Source organism: Oryctolagus cuniculus, chromosome 12, assembly GCF_964237555.1.
Source record: "Oryctolagus cuniculus chromosome 12, mOryCun1.1, whole genome shotgun sequence".
Classification (NCBI taxonomy): Eukaryota; Metazoa; Chordata; class Mammalia; order Lagomorpha; family Leporidae; genus Oryctolagus; species Oryctolagus cuniculus.
Genome location: NC_091443.1, coordinates 80949362 through 80972353, shown reverse-complemented (window position 1 = coordinate 80972353; position 22992 = coordinate 80949362). Strand labels below are relative to the sequence as shown.

At 39.8% G+C, this 22992-nt stretch overlaps 1 protein-coding gene across 1 annotated transcript in view; it reads left to right on the top strand.

The window, feature by feature from the left end:
- Window positions 1–295: 295 nt before the first annotated feature.
- The window catches only part of ALDH1A2 (aldehyde dehydrogenase 1 family member A2), a 127023-nt gene continuing 104326 nt past the window's right edge, over window positions 296–22992 (top strand). The window contains exon 1 of the mRNA XM_002717704.5: window positions 296–728. Within this exon, the coding sequence (XP_002717750.1) occupies window positions 612–728 (117 nt within the window). The 5' untranslated portion in view covers window positions 296–611. The remainder of the gene's footprint in view (window positions 729–22992) is intronic.

The following is a 22992-nucleotide window of genomic DNA, read 5'->3' as shown; positions in this document are numbered from 1 at the left end:
GGGGAGAGAAGGGGAAGTGAGGGTCGGCGCGTCCCGGGACGAGCTGGGAGAGGGTCTCAGCCCCCTAGAGCTGCCCTCGGCGCCCTCAGAGCCTTGGGCTTCCCGCGCCTACAGGGCGCGCCGCTCTCCACCGAGAGGCAGCTCCGATCCCCCTTCAGCCCCGGCCCCGCTCTGCTTCCTGGGTCCACGACCCCCCGGCCGACTTGGACCACGGTGCGCCTCCCGCCGACACTGACCGGGCGGGAGGGAGACCGGTTCCGGGCGGGCCGAGCCGCGCCGGCCGCCGCGCTGCGCTGCGCTGCGTCTCGGCCGTCGAGGGCAGCGGCGGCAGCGCGCCCGTGGGCCGCTCCCTGCGCGCAGAGTGGCGGGAGTGGGCGGACTTGACCGTGGGGCGTCCCGGCCGCGCGGCGCGGGCTTTATGTAAATCGCGGCTGCGCCGGGGCGTCCTAGGTGGGACGGCCCAGCCCCCCGCGCCTCGGCCCTCACGTCCAATAAGAAGAGCCCCAGCTTGACACCTGCCTATATACAGGCGAGCGCATCCCCGGCCCCGCAACGCGCGCACAGCCCGCACAGCCCCACGCCGCGGGCGAGCGACACCTCGGCCCGCCACCATGACTTCCAGTAAGATCGAGATGCCCGGCGAGGTGAAAGCCGACCCTGCCGCACTCATGGCGTCCCTGCACCTCCTGCCGTCGCCCACGCCCAACCTCGAAATCAAGTACACCAAGGTAAGCGGAGGCCGGCGGGCCCGCCGTCTGCGGAGACTTTCTAGAACCTTCTTTGCTCTCCGCGATCTCCTTAGGGGGGCCAAGGCGGCGTGACAGAGCCGGAGGCCGGGGTCGCCCAGGACCCGCCGGCCGACCCCGCGCGGCAGTGGGGCGCCCTGAGTTCCTCCGCGGAGACCCAGGCTCTTGAAGTCTTGGGACGTCTCGGGGACCCCCGGCAACCTGAGGCCGCCGTCAACGGCTCCTGGCCCCGGCCGTCTGTGCGGCTGCTTTCTGGTCCGCGGCTCCTGGCCCCGGCCGTCTGTGCGGCTGCTTTCGGGTCCGCTTCGCCCGGTCCCGACCGCCGCGGGGAAGCAGTCGGAACCCGTTCGGTCGCCCCCACAGCGGGACAAGGGGTCGGGTCCCCGCCAGCTTGGCCCGGCAAACCCGGCGGTCCCTTCTCGGCCCTGCAACCTCTTGAGAGAGCCGCTGGGCTGCTGCTGGCCATCAGGTCCCCGGGCGCCGGGACAGCGCAGAGGCGCTTCCTCGAACGAAAATTGTCAGGGCTCCAGCGCTCCGGCTGGTTTTGACAAATTTCGCGGGAAGCCAGGCTGCTGAGCACGGGGGATCCAATGTCCCAGTATTTCTTGAATTGTGTAGTCTGTGGTAGTTTCCCTGGAAAGCTCGAAAAGCGTGCAGATTTGTGCAAATTGGTGGGTTCGCTTTTGAACGGAAACACTTGATTTTTTAATAACGAACTCTGACATCTTGAATTTGCCAAGTAGCAATTTTTTTGTTGTTGTTGGACCACAAAAAAAAATGCATCCGCTACCTAATGTAAATTGAATTTGCTTTCTTTCTATAAATTAATCATAGATAAAATTTATCGACACACACACACACACACACACACACACACACAGGCTAGGGGATTGTAATGTTAAAACATTTTTGGAAGAGAGGGGAGGTGGATGGAATTTAAAGCCAAATTTCTTGGAATTCATTTTTCAGTTCCCTGGTTTGATTTTTTTTATTGCTTCCATTAGATTTCTACCACAAACTTCTCCCGACCAACTTAAACACATGTGCGCACACAGTAATGGTTAAAGTTGTATATCAATATGTTTATTACAAGATGAACTAAATTTTGTACAGAAGTAAACTGGTTCTAGCTTAATGGTTACAAGAGAAATTAAAGAAAATCAGAGTTCTGAAATTTTTCTTGCATTGAGTTTTAGGATACAAATGAGGGAGATTCGTGTTTTGAATGTCGATTTAGATGGATTTCATGTACCTGTTAGCTTTTTTAGATGGTGTGACAAATTTTTGAAAGCCATTTTAATGAGAGGTCGTTAACGGTTATAGCCTTTTAGGCATTGTTTGCGTAACAATACTGCCAATGTGTGGCACATCTCAGGGTTTAGGGACAAGCAGGGAAAGCAGGCAGCATAAAAGTTTTGTTTTATGAGGGTCTGTAACCTCCCCAGGCTGTCTTTAAAGGTCTTAAGATGCAAGATCTAGGCAGGAGAAAGGTCCCAACCCTCAGATTCGGCAAGGTTGGTTTTAGTCTTATTTTTGATAGCATTTTCCCAGCAGTCCCTGAAAGAAGTTGTAGGTATGCAGTAGGTATCTTTTTCAGAATTTAATTTGGAGGCTCTTCCAGTTTTCTTTTTTTTCCGACTACCCCCCAGTCTCTTTTCTCTCTTGTTCTCCCCCAGTAGGAAAGACAACTGATTTATAGCTAATTGGAGCCTTTAATGTGGAGTCTTTTAGCTCGGGGAAGACTTTTATCCAGTATCCACTTTCCCACTTATTACAAAGAAAAACAATCAGAAATGAAATAATGGATTGTAACCTGATTCTTTAATTTGTGGGGAGGAGGCACCTTATTTTTGTCTTGACAAACCAACCTCATAAACACTGAGTAACACTAATCCAAAGGCGAGCTCTTTGCACAGAACTTGTAAAATCAGGTATCTGCGAACATTTCCAGCTGCTTTCCTCCTCAGCTCTTTAGTGAGACTTCTAAATTTTCTCAGACAAGCGTCATGGACAAGCGTTTTTTTTTTTTTTTTTTAAACACGAAGAACAGAAATTGCTCTTTTGGTAACTCAAGATAATGGGTAATGATTTTATACTTAAAAGCAAAATCAGATTAATGGAGAATGTTTTAAAAATTCACTTAGAATCAGAAGTGAGGGAAATTATATTAGCAATTTCAAACAGAAGAATGAACAAGGTAGGTGGACAGTTAATCCTTTAGAACAATGATGCCATATTCATTAGGTAATTTTAAGAGAATAATGGATAAAAAAGAACTATGCTTCAGGGCCTGTTGAATTGCATGAAACAAACAATATTTGCATCAGAAAATGGCAGTGTGGGACAAACCAAGGTGTACTGCTAATTGATCATTTTGTATTGCTAAACATAAATCTTTCCTGTGAAATATTGGAATGTGATTTTTCTGGATAATTTTTTTTGGTGTGATGTTGGGATCAACATAAAGTCAGTGGCTTACAAATAACTTACTGAGTTGTGAGAATTTCAAGAAACATGCACTTAGAATATCTTGTATTTGTGATCTTTTTTTTACCTTTTCCTTTCTTCTTTCAAAATATTTTACCTTTGTTTTTTAAAAACAAACAAACAAAAAAAGAGAATGAGGCAGGTCATCTGCATTGACAGGTACTGCCTTTGCCTGTCAGTGATCCAGTAGAAATGCTACAGAATTTAAGTTCAGTCTGCAGGGATGCTGAAAGGGCTATACTCATGCTTTTGCATTGATGTTTAGGCAATTACATTTCATTTTAAAAATAAGCTTGCCACTTTGAAGTTCCAATATCCATTTTAGACTAATGTCCAATGACAGTATCATTTCTGTTTTCCTAATACAGCAAGCTGGATCCCATGTGTTAAATGTGAGCCCTTATGAAGGAATGTGATGTATAAAGACTGTGTCGGTGAAGGAGAGGTAACTGACATGAAGTAGTAAGGGGACTGATCTGGAGCTGAGAGAATGTGCAATCCATTGTCGGTAGCCAAAGAAGATAGCTTAACATCTAGCATAGGATTCTGATTGCCTTTAGCTATGCTTTTTATGAATTACACTTTGATTTATTATTTCTGTTTTATCAGTTTGAGTTCTACAATTTTGTTTCCCTGAATATATTATGGGAGTTACATACATTGTAAAGATCAAGGTTTAGCACAGACTGCAAGAGATACCATCTTTTTCAGGTTCCCAAGTTTTTGGAAATTTGCCTTTTTTATCTCATTTCTTCCTCCTCTATTCCATTTTCTCTCTTCTGGCTCTACTAGGTTTCCTCCTAACCCCCATCCCCACTCCCCACAGAAGTCTTGTGCTGTGTCTTTGTTGATCACTTCTTTGGTAGGAGTTTACACTCATGGCTAACAGTAACATAAAGGATAATGTTTTTGTCCAGCCTGTGATACTGTGGGATCTGAAACAAGAGAGGTGGGGAGCATCTAGAGGGTACTGACCTACTAAACTAGAAGAGAAAAAAATAAAAGGTGATCACCTGGAAAAACAACTAATGTGTTTTACATACCTCCTACTTAAGTCTTTTAGTTTTTCATGTAGCAACTTTTAAAATTAAATATCTACTGTTTTCTTGGGTCAATTTTAATTCAAAAGGAGAGGCCATAATCTTTACAGCAGTGCTTTCCACTATGCTAGTTGCACTAGAAACGTCGGCCTTGATGAGTTTAGGGTCTTTTTAGAAACATTGAGTGCCAAAAATTGGTTGTCAGCATGGTGGTAGTTCAGTTGATCAACATAATAATAATGGTTATAATACATACAGTGCTACTTACATTTTTATGAGGCACAACAATTTGCCTAGTACTTTCATTTGTAGTATATTTATATAGATAATATACATATATACAATATATATTTTAATAAGTAAGAATAATTGATAAGGAAGACCTTGGCTTTGACTTAATTGATGGAGCTTTCCTCACCATACATTTTGGTTTTCCTAATAGTCTGTGGCAGAAAAAGAGAGGGAGGGGGAGGAAGAGGGAGGAAGAAAGAGTTTGAGTTTAAATCTTTATTTTTGTGTATTGCTTCTATTAACAAAAATGGGGAGAATGTGAACTGGTTGACTCCTAAGAAGGAGCAATGTTTTATGGCTTTTTATTTGCTTGCTTTGAGTTACATTTTTTAACACTTCTATGAGTTTTTAAAATCTGAAGTAGGATTCCTGCCTATCCTAGGAATAATTTCTTAAAAATCGGTATTGGAGGTGGGAGGAGATGTGGGGCAGAGTGCAACACTAAGCCAGCATTGTGGCTTGCCAGGTTTGCTGCTGGCTGTTGCACACACCAGCATTCTGTACCTGAGCACTAGTTTTAAGTCCCAGCTGCTTCGCTTCTGATCCAGCTCCCTGCTAATGTGCTTAGGAAGGTGGCAGCGGATGGCCCAAGTACTTGGGCCCCTAACTCCCATGGGAGACCCAGATAAAGTTCTGGGCTCCTGGCTTTGGCCCGGGGGCGGCCCAGTTCAGGGCCATTGTAGCCATTTGGGGAATAGATCAGCAGATGGAAATTCTTTCTTTCTATCCCCTTCCCCACTCTCCGTAACTCTGCCTTTCAAGTAAATAAAAATAAAATCTTTAAAAAAATTAGGTATGGGTCAAATTCTTTCCAACTTTTTTTTTCCTCAAGCTTTTGTTTTGTTCATAAGTTGTCAGTCAAGCTCCATGTTTATAGGGGACTTCAGGTTTGTCAAAGTTTCTTCATAATTATACAGAATTTTGTTGTTCATATCATCTCCATTTAACCCAAGGAAATTAAAACTTCATCGTAATACTTGAAGTAGTTAATTCTGAGGGCCTGTCCTGATGCATTCTACTCCATGGGCTTATGTTGCCAGACGGAATCATCATCTGCCAAGGCATTCTTGATCCTTCATATCTATGAAATGATGAATGCTAGTTTTTCTGTCTTAGGGTAGGAGATTCTCTGAGGAGCTTGTTCTGTGTGATCTGACTTCCTTGTGGCCAGACTTAGTTACTTCTCTTTGCATTGGTGAAGCACCATGAACAAACCATGACCAAGCCAATAAGCATCTCAGGTTCCAATACACCCAGTTCTTGGTTCTGAAACTTTCTCAGCTGGATAATTAAATCCTAACACTGATGTATATTTTTGTCTTTTTAGTTCTTAGTGACAGTTTGCAGGGGTCAGGAAACTATAGATTGTTCACCTGTTTTTTTTTTTTTTTTTTTTTTTTTTTTTTTTTTTTTTTTTGACAGATAGAGTTAGACAGTGAGAGAAAGAGACAGAGAGAAAGGTCTTCCCTCGTTGGTTAACCACCCAAATGGCCGCGACAGCTGGTGCGCTGCGCTGATCCAAAGCCAGGAGCCAGGCACCTCCTCCTGGTGTCCCATGCCAGTGCAGGGCCCAAGCACTTGAGCCATCCTCCACTGCATTCCCGGGCCACAGCAGAGAACTGGAATGGAAGAGGAGCAACCGGGACAGAATCTGGCGCCCTAACCAGGACTAGAACCCGGGGTGCTGGTGCTGCAGTCGGAGGATTAGCCAAGTGAGCCAGGGCGCCAGCCTCACCTGGTTTTAAAAATAAAGATTTACTGTTAGCAGTCACATCCATTTTGTTGTGTATTATCTATGCTTGCTGTGAACCTGCCATCTAAGAATTAGTAGTAGCAACAGAAGCCATATGCGCCACATTTTAAAAAAAGATTTATTTGAAAAGCAGAGTGATAGAGAGGAAGAGACAGATTTTCAGTCCACTGGTTCACTCCCCAAATGGCTGCAACAGCAAAGACTGGACCAGGCTGATGCCAGGAGTGAGAACTCATTCATTGAGGTCTTCCACATGGGTGGTAGGGGTGACAGGGAATGCAGGCCAATTTTTTTGCTGCATTCCCAGGCACATTAGCAGGGATCTTGATCAGAAAAAGTAGGGGCTGGCACTATGGCGCAGCTGGTTAATGCCCTGGTCTGAAGCACCAGCATCCCATTTGGGCACTGGTTCGAGGCCTGGCTGCTCCACTTCTGATCTAGCTCTCTGCTATGGCCTGGGAAAGCAATATAAGATGGCCCAAGTCCTTGGGCTCCTGCATTCGCATTCCTGGCTCCTGGCTTCGGATTAGCACAGCTCTGGCCATTGTGGCCAATTGGGGAGTGAACCATTGGATGGAAGACCTCTCTCTCTGCCTCTCCTCTCTCTGTGTAACTCTGACTTTCAAATAAATAAATCTTAAAAAAAAAATAGGTGCATCTCAAGGTCTCCAGTATGGGATCCTGGCATTGTAGGCAGCAGCTTAGCGCACTGCACTACAATGCTGGCCCCATATGGCCCACATTTAAGTAAATGTTTATAAGCCCTTAACTTGGAAAAAGAAATGTTCTGAGTTAAAATAGGTCTTTGATCCTGATCAGGCAGGTACTTACTAGTTATGCGGACAGTTGACATTTAATGCATAATGCTGGTATGGTACCAGGTTCTAGGGATGCAGTAGTGAAAAAGGCATGTGTAGTGTCTTCACTAAATAAGTTTCTTCACCACTTGCAGTTTATACATCTGTCAACATTAATATAATAATACCTACTTTATGAGGCTGTTAAGATGACTAAGCAGAAATTGTGTGAAAGTGAGTGGCATATAGTGTTGAGTCAGTGCTAAGTGATGGTTATTTTAATTACGTTTGGATTATTATAGTAGCAAATGAATGGAGATCCATTTTAAGAAAGGTAAGAGCTGTATGATCAATAATGTTTTGTAAGCAGGTCAGTGGTTTACTTACTATTTTAATTACTCAAAAGAATTTCATACTTTGGGTAACTATGGTATTATGTTTGTACTATATTTTCAACAAATGGGACTCCTTAGAAGTTTGTCCAGCAAAGTCTTTACTGAAAGGTCACTAAATCAAACCATCTCCCAGATAGTAGTTTAATAATCAAATTAGATATCTGACACTTGTACCAAAATTCAGCATTATTATGCCTCACAATGCCCAATTGGCTGAGTCTAAACTCCAGGTTACAAATAAGCATTTCTGCTTTTTACAGTAGTTTTGGACAAATACGTTGGCAAGTCATTGTCACACAAATCATGGATGAATGGTAGCTTCTGAGAAGATTCTCAGAAGGTAGATATCTTCCCCGGCAGTCGATGGCTGGGAGGGAAGAAGCATCATGTTTCTGTGTTTATTATATGCATGAAGTTGTATTCCCTAAACAAAATTTTATATATATATATGTGTGTGTGTGTGTGTGTGTATGAAGGTAGATATCTTTTGGCTGTGGAAGAGTATTTTGCCTGTGGTAGATATCTTAGTTTATATAATTTAAAAAATGAAGAAGAGGGACAGCATTATGGCACAGTGGATTAAGCCACTGATTATGATTCCAGCATCCCGTATCAGAGTGCTGGTTAGGAAGCTCAGCTTTCCATCCAGCTCCCTTCTGATACACCTGATAAGCAGCAGGTGATGGCTCCCATGTTGGAAAGTAGGATAGAATTCCTGGCTCCTGTTGGTGTAGCCTGGATGTTGTTATAGCCATTTAGGGAGTGAACCAGCAGATGGAACATATAGCTCTCTCTTTGTTGCTCTGCTTTTTAAACAAATAGATAAATCAATCTTAAAAAACAAACTTGTTTTTTAAAAAATGAAGAAACTTTTAATTCTAGCTGTCCAAGATAACACATGGAATTTTGGTACATCCCAAGAAATCATCTTCTAGAAAGTAAAAGCACCAGGCAGTGATCATTTTGAAAGCATTCTTAACATTTCCTTAATTTATTTGCTGTGACAGGTCGCTTCAAACCCATTCATTTCCCTTCAAATACTAAATGTAGGTATAGAGGTAAATACCATAATGTCACCTTTTCAGACATATCTTTGGGATATCTTTCATTTAAGTTTTCAAAAATGCAAGATTATCTAAATTGGAAATTCCTAATTTGGCATTTTTCTGTTAGCTGTGTTGTTAAGGTTGAGTTATGTTTAAATTGTTTACCTGCAAAATCTTCTGTCCTACGAGTTTATTTACAACAATTTTTTATTGTGTCACATGATTTGAAGACATCTGCAGACTTTGAAAATTCCAGGTGGAATAATAATTGAGTAATTTCACTACATAGTCATCTGCTGAGCTCTTAACACTTCCCTGGGGTCAAGCATGGGGGTTAATTGACCCTTTTAGAATGTGGCTAAAAATTAGAATCTGTAAATGAACATTCTAATTTGTATTATAGAAGGAAACCTTCCTTGTTCACCAGTTCAGCTCTGTTACCTCTGGAAGTAGTTATCTACTCTACTTCCTTTTCTCATCACTGTCTGACCTTTGGAGAGCCAAAGTAGCCCTTTTTTTATAGCTACATCTTTGGAAAGATAAAACTTATTGTCCTGATGAAACTGAAAACACTAATCTCATATCTAGAAAAATTAGGATATCATAGGCCCCAAAATCTTTTCCAATCTTGATTGTAAAAGATAGGAAACAGTTTCAAAATAATTTAAAGATTATGTTTCATATATGAGTAGTTTCTCATGCATAATTCTCGTTCATCTGACTCTTCTGTTTTTAAGTCAGGTGACTCAAGTTTTTTGCTGTGTGGCATTTTTAGGTATTGCTTAAAGATTAAACTGAGTCAGAAAGTGACAAATTGTGTGACTCTTCCCACAAGTAGGATGGAATCTACCTCCAGGTAAATGGATCTGGCAAAAGATTGGGGTTTAGCAAACCCACTAACAAGTACAAATAGCCTCTTTCCCTTCTCCTCAAACCTTTACTACCAACACCTACTTCAAATCCCCAGGTAGTGTGTCATGGTGGAAGGGTTTAGGGTGGAAAAGAAGAGGAGAATTAGGAAGGCCTTGCCTGGGAAGATGAAATTACAAAATACCTGTAAGACATTATGGGGAACAACTTAAACAGTCTTACTCCCTAGGTGTTAAAGTTGGGCTTCCTCACAAAACCTTTTCTTTGGAGGAAGTCAGGAATCCATATGACACCATTTTGTTAAATACCCTGGCAAACCTCAAAGCAATGGATTCTGCCTCATCTGTATTTTAGAATCTGATACCCATTGTACCAATACAGCTTAATTTTCACAGGGATGGTTGTCTAGTTGTATTACCTCAGGGTCATTTTTATTTTTGGCTACAATCAGAGCTACTGATTTGCTTCCCTGAATTTATTCATTTGTTTGTTTATGTAACATGTATTAGGCTTCCTGTGCATTGTTAATTACTGTTTGGCATGAAAAGATAGATGGGGCCCCTGCTTTGAAGAAGCTGAAGTAGTCTCCCACTTGTTGTGGGGTAAGGATGGGCATGCATGGAACTATTGTGCATGGTAGAAGACACTAAATGCTAAGAATGAATGCAGTTGAAGTACCATGAGAATTTGAAAAATAAAGAAATGTTTTGGCCTTAGCAAATCAGGAGCACACTGTATTATTTGGCGGAAAATTATTTGTTTCAATCACACAGAAGAGTACAGACAGTAACATACTAAGATTTGTTAGTTCTTAACGTTTTGCAATAATTGCGTCTGATTTTTGAAAGAATTACATTGAAGACCTCCTGAGAAGCCTCCTTTTCCCCTCTCTTGTTCCTTTCCTCCTCTGAGACATTTGCTTTAATCACAGATTATATCCATGCATGTGTATGTATCCATAAATAATATATGCTAGTGTTTATATGCTAAAATGTTTTATAGTATTTTATAAGGAGTAGCATGCCTTACATATCTTTATGCCGTTTGCTTTGTTTGCTTAGCATGCTGTTGGGTACACCTGCTCTTCATTCATTGTCATTGTTGTATAATACACTATTCGATGAATATAGTCCAATTTTTCATTTGTTCTATCGACATTTATAATATTTTAAATATTTTAATACTGTAATAATGTTGCCTTGAACATTCCTGAACACATTTCTCTATATTGGGTGATAATATATTCTAATAGAAGATATTGCTGGCTCATGGAATACCTGTAGCATAAATAGGAATTGCCATATTTCTTCCCACCATGATTATACAAGTATTTACTTCTACTTGGAGTTTATCAAGACACTGTTATTCCATTCTCACCTACACTTGGAGTTCTCACACTTAATAAATTTTCCCAATCTGTTAACTGTGAAATTATATCCCATTCCTAATTTAATTTCAATTTCTTTGATTTTGTATGAAATTAAATTATTCTTATGAGACTGAATATCTTTTTCTATACTTTTTGCCCATTTGGCCTTCTCCCTTTGTGAATTGGCTGGTTTTATCATTTGCTCATCTTTGTGTATATGTATTTATTAATTTGTAGCAATTTGGTTATATTTGGGATTTTAATCCTTTCTCAGTTACATACTGTCTAATAACATGTCCTTCCTCAATACTTTTTCTCCTTCCACTTTCCTCTTTCTGTCTAATTTTACCAGTTTTAAATGCAAATGAAGAGCATTTTTTCCTTTTAGTTATTTGCTTAGGAAATCCATTCTAATTCCACGCTTTTCCAGTTTCTCTCCTTGCAATCTTCTGTAAGCTTATTACAGATATTCTTGGGCTTATGATGGGGTTATGTCTCAGTGAACCCATTGTAAACTGAAAATATTAAGTTGAAAATGAATTTAATGCACCTACCTATCTGAAAACATCAAGGCTTATCCTAGTCTAACTTAAATGTGCCCAAAACTTTTGTGTTAGCCTGCAGAGTATTGTGAGAGAATATAGTTCTGTGTATCACTAGCCCAGGAAAAGATTGAAACTCAAATTGCAATGTCTATCAAATGGGTATTTGCGCCATTGTAAAGCTGAAAAATCTAAAGTCTGACGTCATAAGATGGAGATTGTATTTTTTTATTAAATTTTTTTGCTATTTACATTCGTGTCTTAACCTCCTTGGAGCTGTTATTTGGTTAAATAAAAGGGCACAGATAAATCTCAAGGGCAAATGACATGACATATGAAAGACAAAATATTAATATGCAAAGAATTTTTAAAAAGTATATTCTATGCAATCTTAGAATCAAATGAGGAGGTTCCTCTTCCAAAGTTCATATTCCCAAGCCTAGTCTTTTCCTTAGTGAGGGAAGATGAGACACTAGTTCTACTTTAATGGATGATTAAAATATATGCTGGTTTCTCTGAACTAAGAAAAGTGATGTGTCCCATAAACCTGCCTTTAAGTGGCCAACATACAAAACTCCTGGATAACATGATTTTTATAACTTCTTCACATAATGACTTAATTTCCTTTCTTTTTCTCCCTCTCTCAGTGCACACACCACCCATTTTTGAAGGACCAGGGTAAATAGATGAATTCTTCATTGTATGCTATTTGTTTTTAGCAGTGGAGATAGCATGGATATGTAACAATCTGAAAAATAATTTCCAGTAGAAATATCTATGTCTTGACTAATTCAATACTGTGCTCCATCCTGTTGTTATAATTTAAATTATTCCTTAGCACCAGACTTGAAAATAACACTACTGAATTTTACATTTGGTTAACACTTTAATTTTTGTTTTAAAGACAAAGATGGTATTGTACATTTTCGTTTTATGTTTGGATTTCATAAGTGATTTGATTCATGTGTGCCTCAAATTTTAAAGAAGATACTGTAGAAGAGGGGAATCCTCCAAACTTAAAACTGAATCTAGCCCTTCTGTGTATGTTATAATATACTTGTATAACATCTAACAAAGTTGACTGTCCGAATGATTTTTTGACCATGAACTTAAGGTCTTTGAGCACCTGTATTACTTGTTTGTTCTCCTAAATGGTGCAACTTTTGCCTTAAATTATGTTTTTCTGTATACTTACTCCTCCTGTGCTAGATTAAAATTCCTACTCATGTTGGTATTTTTAAAGCACCTAGCTCAATGTCTGCTAGTGTGCATGTTTCAAAAAATTTTGTTCAATGAGTTTTTGGTTTATTTTATTATTGTTAATAGCTCTTAATAGCTACAGCTTTTATTGTATTCAGAGTACTTTTCTCATATGATTACATGTAATTCTTATAACCCTATGATGGAAATGGTACAGTAATATCCCCATTTTACAAGTGAGAAATAAAGCAAATTAAAATTGAATAGTCCTTCCAGGCTCAGTAATAACAGCAGGTAGCAATAGTGGGTAGCAATCCTTCCCCTTCCATGCACATAACCAGAATAAGCGCAAGAACCACAAGAAAGCACTGATATTTGGACAGTAACTTTGCTGAGTATTTTACAGGGTAATGCCAAACTCAGTTCTCTGATTACAAATCCCACAATTAAATCCAGTTAGTATCCTGTGAAACTATCATTAGCAACAATGTCAGCCAACCGTAAAGATGGGAGTGTGAATTCAGACAAAAAAAGTGGAGAGGGTGATAGGATTTGTCTCTGTAGGTATGAATCACCTGGGTATGTGTGATTCTTCAGGGTCTGATAAGCAACTGTGGTTTTGGGTTATCACTGGTTGGATCCTCACACACTGCCCTTAATAACATCTGTTTGTTTTTTCATTCAACCATGTTTTTCTTTGTTACGATTATTAGAATTCACTTGGGAGTGAGAATGTGCAAAGCTATTGAAAACTAATGTATTTTACATTCTGTCTAGTGCTTTCTTTCCCCTAATAGGCCATCATTTGCTATAACTCAACTCTAACCCATGTGAAAGAGATGCTTGCAAAAAAGAGTTGGGTAGATAGGTTCTGTTTTGCCTCTTATGCGCAAACATCTCTCACTGTGACTTAACAACTCAGATTCTTCTATTAAATGTAACCTCATTGGGGATAGATAAATTCATACTTTGAGAGTTTCAATAAGAGAAGGTGTTGGTAGTGGGTTGTGCAATTAGTGTTTCATTGTAAATGACTTAGAAATCCTTTCTGAAATATTCTCTCTCTTTCTTCTCTCTCTCTCTCTTTCTGCCTCTGCCCATATAAAATAAATCTTAAAAATAAAAAGAATTCCATTTAAAGAAAGGGCTAACAGGTGTCTCTTTAAAGTCAGACCTTGTAATCTCTCAATTCTCTCTGTGTTCCCTTTTAGAGAGAACACACTTCTCTTTGTCCTTTATTTTCCAGTCAATGTACCTCTTTTCACCTTTTCCATCCCCTTGTTTATTCTCCTCCACTTGTGCTTCTCTTCTGCTTCCCTAAGTGTTTCTCTAGGGATTGGCCCTCTGTGACTTTGATTCCTTGGTTAGACTCATGTACCTGTTTTCATAAATGCCCCAGAACCTTTGTAGTTGGACCTCCCTGCTGCTGGTCTAAATGGTCCTTAGGGAGAGCAGAAGCAATGAACCTGGAATAACCACATTTGACTTCTGTGAGCCCTCTTGAGAATTTAGTAATTACTTAATGGATTGAATTGGCCACATATACTCTTTCAGATAACAGCCTGGGTTGCATTAAATTAACCTTCACAAATGGGTATTTATTGGTGTACTCTTAAAAGACTACAAGTGTTGGCTGTAATTGCTCTTCCATGTTTCTCCATGCCGATAGGTATTTGTACTGAGTGAAAAATTTCTCAGATTAAAGCCTGGGTGGCAGTTCTAGCCATTTAGTGATGTGTGCCATTGTGTTCGGCACATTGAGCATAAATCCTGTCTTGTAAACAGCAGGGAGACTAATGAGGTTTGCCTACATTCTGGTATCATTACCAGGAATTCCAACAGAGAAAAAGAGAAGGCTTAGAAAAGAAGTACACAAAACAGTGATTTTTGGAACTTTTCATTATCTGAATCAAGGAGAGATTATTGCTCAACACTTAGTATAGGCATATATGCATAAATGTACATAAACTATATTAAGCCAAAAAATAAGCCAAACATTTTGTTTTAAAACAACATTTGCAAAGTTACCAGTGTAGTTCTAAAGAAAGATAATGAAGATTTAATTTATGAGTGTTTTATTCACTTACATAAAGAGGATGACTATTGAAACAGTGCGGCTATTAAGATGATAGCTTGTTTTTTCCTTTTTCAGAATTCATTATTTTAGCTCACTAAAATTTCATGCCAATTTTAGTAACAATTTTTGGAGTATTTCTGCTGTCATTTTTATATTGACAGACACACATGACTTCAGAACACACCAGATCTCTTGCAAGAAGTCTTTCAAATGTGATATTGTAGATTAATTTCAAGTGCTTGTTTTTATTATTATTAAATAACATGTGTTTGATAATGTCACAATAAGGGGCTCATTTATTATTTAATGTCTACACTGGTTTCTTCCTGGACTCAGATTTTTTTTTAAAGATTTATTTTTTTATTTGAAAATCAGAGTTACACAGAGAAAGAAAGATAGAGAGAGAGAAGTCTTCCTTCCATCCACTGGTTCACTCCCCAAATGGCCACAACAGCTAGGGCTGGGCCAGGCTGAAGCCAGGAGCCAGAGGCTTCTTCAGGGTCTTCTATGTGGGTGCAGGGGCCCCAGCACTTGGGCCATCCTCTGCTGCTTTCCCAGACACATTAACAGGGAACTGGATCAGAAGTGGAGCAGCCAGTACCCGAACCGGTGCCCATATAGGATATCAGCACTGCAGGTGACGGCTTTACCCACTACACCACAGTGCCAGCACCCCTGGACTTGAGTTTTCATAAGAGCTAGTATCTGGTTGCTGTGATAGAGTGTGGTCTATACTTATTTGTGTTTGAATGAATAAACACATATATTCCATTACCAGAAAAATTATCTGATTCCATCTTCAGAGTCACTAACAGATAAAGTGCCAGGACTAGAAAGTTAATTCCAGGGTAAAGTGTTAATGAAGTAGCTTACTTCCTTTTTATGTACTTCCTTAAAGGAAAGTACACACACTCATGTACGTGCAGAAATGCATGGAAAACTCCACTCCTACTCTCTTTCCCTTTTCTTTATTTCTTTATTTGAAAGGCAGAGTTAGAGAGAGAGAAAAAAATTCTTTTTTTTATTTTTTTTATTTTTTTTTAACTTTTATTTAATGAATATACTTTTCCAAAGTACGAATAATGGATTACTATGGCTTCCCCCCCATACCGTCCCTCCCACCCACAACCCTCCCCTTTCCCACTCCCTCTCCCCTTCCATTCACATCAAGATTCATTTTTGATTATCTTAATATACAGAAGATCAGCTTAGTATACATTAAGTAAGGATTTCAACAGTTTGCTCCCACACAGAAACATAAAGTGAAAAATAATAGATGATTTTTTTTAATGATGATGAAATCAGATCAGACCTATTGTCATGTTTAATCCCAGTGAGAGTCAAGTTGGGAGTTGATAGTTTCTATTCTTTTCTTTTTTTTTTTTTTTTTTTTTTTTTACAGAGGATCAGTTTAGTATGCATTAAGTAAAGATTTCAACAGTTTGCACCCCCATAGAAACACAAAGTGAAATATATTATTTGAGTACTCGTTATAGCATTAAATCTCAATGCACAGCACATTAATGACAGAGATCCTACATGAGGAGTAAGTGCACAGTGACTCCTGTTGTTGACTTTACCAATTGACACTCCTGTCTATGGCATCAGTAATCTCCCTATGCTCCAGTCATGAGTTTCCAAGGCTATGGAAGCCCCTTGAGTTCTCCGACTTTTATCTTGTTTAGACAAGGTCATAGTCAAAGTGGAGGTTCTCTCCTCCCTTCAGAGAAAGGTACCTCCTTCTTTGAAGACCTGTTCTTTCCACTGGGATCTCACTCACAGAGATCTTTTGCCAGAGTGTCTTGGCGAGAAAAAAATTCTTGCACCCATTGGCTCACTCCCCAATTGGCCACAATGGCTGGAGTAGCGCTGATCTAAAGCCAGGAACTGGGAGCTTTTTCCAGGTTTCCCACGTGGGTACAGGGACCCAAGGACTTGGGCCATTTTCTACTGCTTGCCCAGGCTAGACTCAAACCAGAGTCCATATGTGATACCAGCACTACAGGTGGCGGTTTTACCCCATACACCAAAGGGCTGGCCCCTTGCTGGCCCCTCTTTCCCATTTCTTTGGAACAGAAACGCTCAGAGTACATAGTAGAGCATAAGGCTGTGGATTGTGCTTTTTTTTTTTTTTTTTTTTTTTTTTTTTTTTTTTGACAGGCAGAGTGGACAGTGAGAGAGAGAGACAGAGAGAAAGGTCTTCCTTTTTCCATTATTCTTTTTTTATTTATTTTTTTATTTTTTGACAGGCAGAGTGGACAGTGAGAGAGAGAGAGAGAGAGAGAGAGAGAGACAGAGAGAAAGGTCTTCCTTTGCCGTTGCTTCACCCTCCAATGGCCACCGCGGCCGGAGCGCTGCAGCTGGCGCACGGCGCTGATCCAGTGGCAGGAGCCAGGTACTTATCCTGGTCTCCCATGGGGTGCAGGGCCCAAGGCCTTGGGCCATCCTCCACTGCACTCCCTGGCCACAGCAGAGAGCTGGCCTGGAAGAGGGGCAACCGGGACAGAATCTGGCGCCCCGATCGGGACTAGAACCCTGGGTGCCGGCACTGCAAGGCAGAGGATTAGCCTATTGAGCCACGGCGCTGGCCGTGGATTGTGCATTAGAAGACCTGCATTTTGGCCCCAGCTCTGCCTCTAATGTATTCTTGTTTAGCAGTTCCTTGTACAATAAATATTTATTGAATTAATGTGTGAATGAAATCACTTGATCATTTGTTAAATACCTCCTCTATATTAGGCTCTGGGGATATGAAAATGCTTTGTTCTATTGGTTAAGTCCCTTGAATTTCCTGGACATCAAATTAATTTCTTAGATAATAAGAAGGTAGAATGAGATGCTTATTTATTAGCCTACCTGCTTATAAGAAGTTTTGGATTAGAAGAGCTATGAGATTTCTGTATCCCACCCTGACTATATAGAACTCTATCCCTGCTGAGTCTAGGACCTGGATTATGAGGATCAGAGGAAAATACTGAACATGCATGTATATCTAGTTAGTCTATCTGGGAACCAAAATTTGCACTCAAAACAGTTTTGCTAAAAGCATTTCCCAAGGATACACTCATAATTACCAAAGAATGGTCCATAGCAATCTGGTAATGATTGTCCTTATATAAATGAGTGATTAGTGGTGTCATAAAGATCCACTGGAAATCAAAATGTTTCACATTTGCCAAAAAAATTATAGTACTAGAAATGAGAGCAATGAGTCCCAAGAGAAGTTCTCCTTTCAGTCTTCGGAAAATTGATTTTAGTACTTGGTCACAGTGATAGAAAGGAAAGATTTGTTATCATTTCTCCTCCAAACCATTTCAGCAGCTTTTCTGCCAAGCTAAGCTCATGAAAGCCACGGTGGGTCGGGAAACTGCGGCGAGGGAACTTGTCAGAAGCTTCTGGCTTTGCACTGCAGTCTAATAGAGACTTAGCACTTTGCAGGTCAGTGCCACTGCTATTTGTCTCTGACCTAAGAGATCTGGAGTTCTTCACATCAAAACCACATCTTGCTGAGCAGAGATCAAACGTAGGAAGGTAAGGATTCTGCTAGTGATTTATCATGCCAGGGAGAGTGATCAGGCCATATGGGGCCACTGCAAATGAAGTTGACATTCTGGCAGTTTCTCATATAGGCCTCTCTTGTCGTTATGGCTAGTTTTTCCTGTAGAGGAATTCCGGGTCAAGTGGCAGCTTTCAGAGGTATTTCTTAGCAGGACTTAGCTTCAACATGGGGCTTGTTTCAAAACCAAGTCCTAACAAGAGTCTTCTAATATTTTATTTAAATGGTAAATGGGAATTTCTTGACCATATATTTGATGGCTAATTTGAGCTTGTCATTGAATATCTTCTTTCCTTCTTTCTGCTTTTCCAGGATGATATCTACTTAAAAATTTAAAGAGAAAAATTAAGGTGCTTTGAGGGTCTACCAAAAAATACCCCTTACCTTCTAAAGCTTCGATAAAACTTTAAGATAATGATATTGCCTTTATAAACTGCACAATTAGACTTACTAGTTTATCATCACATTTTATTAAGTCGGAAGCTTTCAGACTGAATTCCTACAAATAACCTAATTCCTGGGATAGGAGGAGGCATCACCTACACCTTTTTACATGTATGTAAAAGCCAAGAACCATGAGAAAGAATTTAATCATTTAAGTACAAAATAGGTGTAATTATGTTTGCTAAGATGAAATCAAGGGCAAAAATCTCCTTTTATTTAATTATTTATGTCAGCAGATATGTGAAAACGATTGTGCCACATAAATTCAGGTTGCTTTTTATTTATAGTCAAAACCAACTGTTTCGTCTCCTGTGGGGAAAATCACTCATTTATTGGTTCAAAGGCCTCTTCAATCTTGGGGCATGTAGTGCGGTGAGTCAGCCCCTCCATGTGCAGGATGTTTGCTTTGTATCGTAAATGAAAGAAAGATGATATTCACAGTTAAAAGTAGTAGTTCAGCACAGTAACTTATGGCTCAACTAAAGATACCAGCTGCCCCTTTTGGGAGTTCCTTTTTCAATTATGAGAAAACTTGGCATGAACAGAATGGGCTTCAGAGACAAGCACTAGGTCTTATCCTGTAATCAACATTAATTTGATTTGCTGAGGTATCACTTTATCTGTTAATAAACTGAGAGTCATTATTCTGACTGATGAAGTACTTCAGCTCTGTAGAGAGCAAGTTTAAGTGCAATAATGAAATGGAATTTGCCCTATTTTTCACTTAGCATTCTTGGAACGTGTACAACATCCATGAAAACATGGTTGGATTGCCAAATAAAATATAGGGTGTCTACTTAAATTTGGATTTTAAGTAAATAACTGAAAATTTTTTAGTATAAGTGTACCCCATACCTGGTGATTTGGAACATACTTGGACTAAAATCTTTGTTGTTTTTCTGAAATTCATGTTTAACTAGTCTCCTGTATTTTTATTTCCTGAAACTGACAACTCTAATCTGTTGTACAGTTTGGCTGTGATTTTCATCTGTGGTCTGCAAATAATCATCACTTTGATGTAAAATTAATTGCCATTAAAATCAAAAGAACCCTTTAAAATTGTTGCACTCAAATAATGAAAGTGCAGTAAAAAGCCTTTTTTTTTTTCTTTTTAACCCTGGCAATACTATTGAATAAATAGGACAACTAGGACCATTGTAAAGACAGCTTAATCTCCTAAATGAATTGCTCTAACCTTCTAATTCAAAATCATACAAACAAAAACATTGAGATAAGCTGGGTGCTTTTTCAAATGGGGACCCCCTGTGGCTTTGAAAATAAACACTTCAGCCCCCTGTCCCCCCCAACACCCACACCCACACCCACACGCCTTTCTGATGTCTTCCATTTGCAAATGAACAGCCTGAATTCTGAGGAAGACAGAAGACTAATTAAACCCAGGGAAGATAGGCAAAGGCACATTTGTTTGCAAGCAGAAGACAAAAAGAAATCATGTTATGTTCTGCTTTCTCAAGACTGACAGGAGGCCAGGAAAGCCCTTTCCCTGAGATTTCTCCTCCCAAAGCACATGTCCCAGGCCACTACTCAGACCTCCCAGGCCCAGGCAGCTCTGCAGTGTTTGCGCTGCCCTGCGTTAGTTAGTCTGTCTTAAGGGCAGAATCAGAAGGGTGCCTGCTGGACATTCTGGAAGACCAGTTAATGTGTTGAGTGGCCTCACCATATTTACCTTTTTTCTTTCTTTTTGCCCTGTGTGTCTTGGGTGTTTGGGCTTAGGGGTCCTAGTTGGCAGCAATAGAGAATAAATGGATGAATAAGCAAACATGTACAGAAAAAGGGGTGGCCAGTTGTTTGAGAGCACCAATAAATTGTCTTGAACTGATTGTTTACGTTCAGAATCAAAATCAGTAAAAAGTCTGCAAGAACACTATGCCAGGCTTTTCAGTAATACAATACTTTATTTAATCCTTACAACCATTAGGTCAGTTGGTTTTCTTATCTTCTTTTACAGATGGGAAAAGTGAGCTGCAGAAAGTTTAAATGACACACCTAAGACACACCATCTTAATCTTTCTGTACATATAGGAGGTCGACCCATTAAGAAATCATGTGAGAGGAATAGAGACAGAACTGAACGTAGAACACCTTGATCCATTTTTGTGGTTAAAAGACCACAAATGTCTCCATTGACTCCAACCCAAGTATTAGTAAAACACAGCATGTGACTTAGGGATGCTGGAAAAATTGGACAGTTTAGGTCTGTTGTAGGGATATCCTGTCATAATTCTCAGAATCCTGAATCAAATGGAACACTAGATCTATATTAAATCTGTATCACAGGTTCCTGGATTCCCCCTAGGGCCCTTTAATCGGGTTGATTCAAGATAGCATTGAATATCTCAAGCACCCTCATTCTGGGAAAGGGGCCAGGTCCCCCCATAACTCCCCTCCCAGTTCATTTGGAATCTAACCTTGCCCCTCTTTAGGTTGGCCAAACTCAACTGTTCTCTGGGGAACGTGACTAATGACCTTTTGTCTCTTCCTCCCATCAGTGTCCTTTTACTTTCAGAAACAGACCTTGAGGTTAGATGGATACCTGAGAAGCTGGGTGAATCCTTGCTGCCCCACCACTGATGTCCTCAGTTACTTCTCTTCACAGCTTTAACACAGTTCTGTAGTCACTGCATGTTAGTGTTGTGTGTCGGGCAAACAACAATTACTTTAAAGTACCCAGGCTCTTGCTGTGGTGCAGTGATCTTAGGTGAATACTTTCAAGTTGTTTTAAATTGTAGCCTCTAGCTGTTCATTTCTTTTGACTCTGTGCTTAGTCCTTTTGAAAGTATATAGTTTGCAGTCTTTTCTTTGAAGGCTTTTTCTTTCTCCTTTCAAGTTAGGTAGGACTCAGCATAGGTGTGGTACAGGGTATACGATATAATTGGATCCATTATTTAAAACTGTTAATTCACTTAAAATTAGAATTGATAAATTAGTCCTTGTCAAAGAAAGCTTTGTAAAACCCTGTTTCAGCCAGCAAAAGATTACACCTATTGAACAAAGGCCATGTCTCTATAATATCAAAACATTGACTTTAAAGTGAAAAATGCAATCAATCATCTAGGTGTTTTTCCTATACAATGCCATTTGGGTGTTTTTTCACTTTTTAGCCAGATGTTTTGGCGTGAAGCACAGCAAAGAATGAAAGTCGACAGAACCACTTCTGCTCTAACTACGTAAATGTTTCAAGAGGAAGCTTTATTTCCCCCTTTCCCGTAAATGAGCTGAACACTTGTTTCATTATTTTACTCTACATAGGTAGACTCTTTATTTGAAGTAAAATAAGGTAAGATTATTTTTGCTTGAAGTTAAAAATATCTTTATTACTTTTGATTATAATATTCAGAGCCACTAGCTCTACAGAGAACTGTGCTGAGAATATCAGCAATACAGTTCAAAAATTTTATATCATTAAATGATAATTATAATTAAGTACTGTCTCTATTGTCCACAAATCACTTTAAAGTACATTAGTCGAAACAGTGGAGCAATCATGTAAGAGGAGATAACTGCCATATGACAAGTCCCCAAACTATTTCTTTGTTGTATTGCTTAATTAAAGATAATTGATCTTTTTCATACAAATAGATCAGTCTGTCTATTGATTTCTACCTGATACTTTACTATGATGAACCAAAGGCAGTTTAGTGGCAAGCTGAGAAGCATTGAACTCTCCAAGGCATAATCTACTGCAGGGTTTCGTACAAATCATTTGAAGCATTTACTATTAAAAAAACAAAACATTTTATTACTGAAATAAAACATGGCAGGTTTATGTCAGAGATTCATTGAGGATAGGAAATTATTTACACCTAACTGTGATTAATGCCTGCTGCTTTGAGAATTCCTCAGGGTTTGGCTCTCCCAGTTAGAAAAGGCACGGCAGCTACTCTGTATGTCACTAGTCAGGACCACTTTGCTGTGGGCTAAAAAGGGTGACAAGCCAGATGCAGCTTGTGTGGCTAAGTTGCACTGTTTCTTAATCTTTATCCAAGTGACTGCTGAAGTTTATAAAACAACTAAGGCAACTTTTAGATGAATCTGATCCCTTTGACAACCAATCTGAGTTTCTTATCCTGTCCCCACTTCTTTCCCATGGAAAATGATTTATTATATCTTTTGAGCATGTACTGCATGTGGCATGTTGTGTTTGGAGGTGAGGGAAACCATATGAATCCAAGATATCTTTCTTTAAGGAAGTTGGAAAAGGAAAAAAATTCCATTTTAGTCACTTAAAACACATTCACTTTTTTAAAAAAAAATATTTCTTTGTGTTCATTTGAAAGACAGAGTGGGGGGGTGGGCGGGAGAGAGAGAAAGAGAATCTTTGACCTGCTGATTCATGCTAGGACTGGGCCAGACCAAAG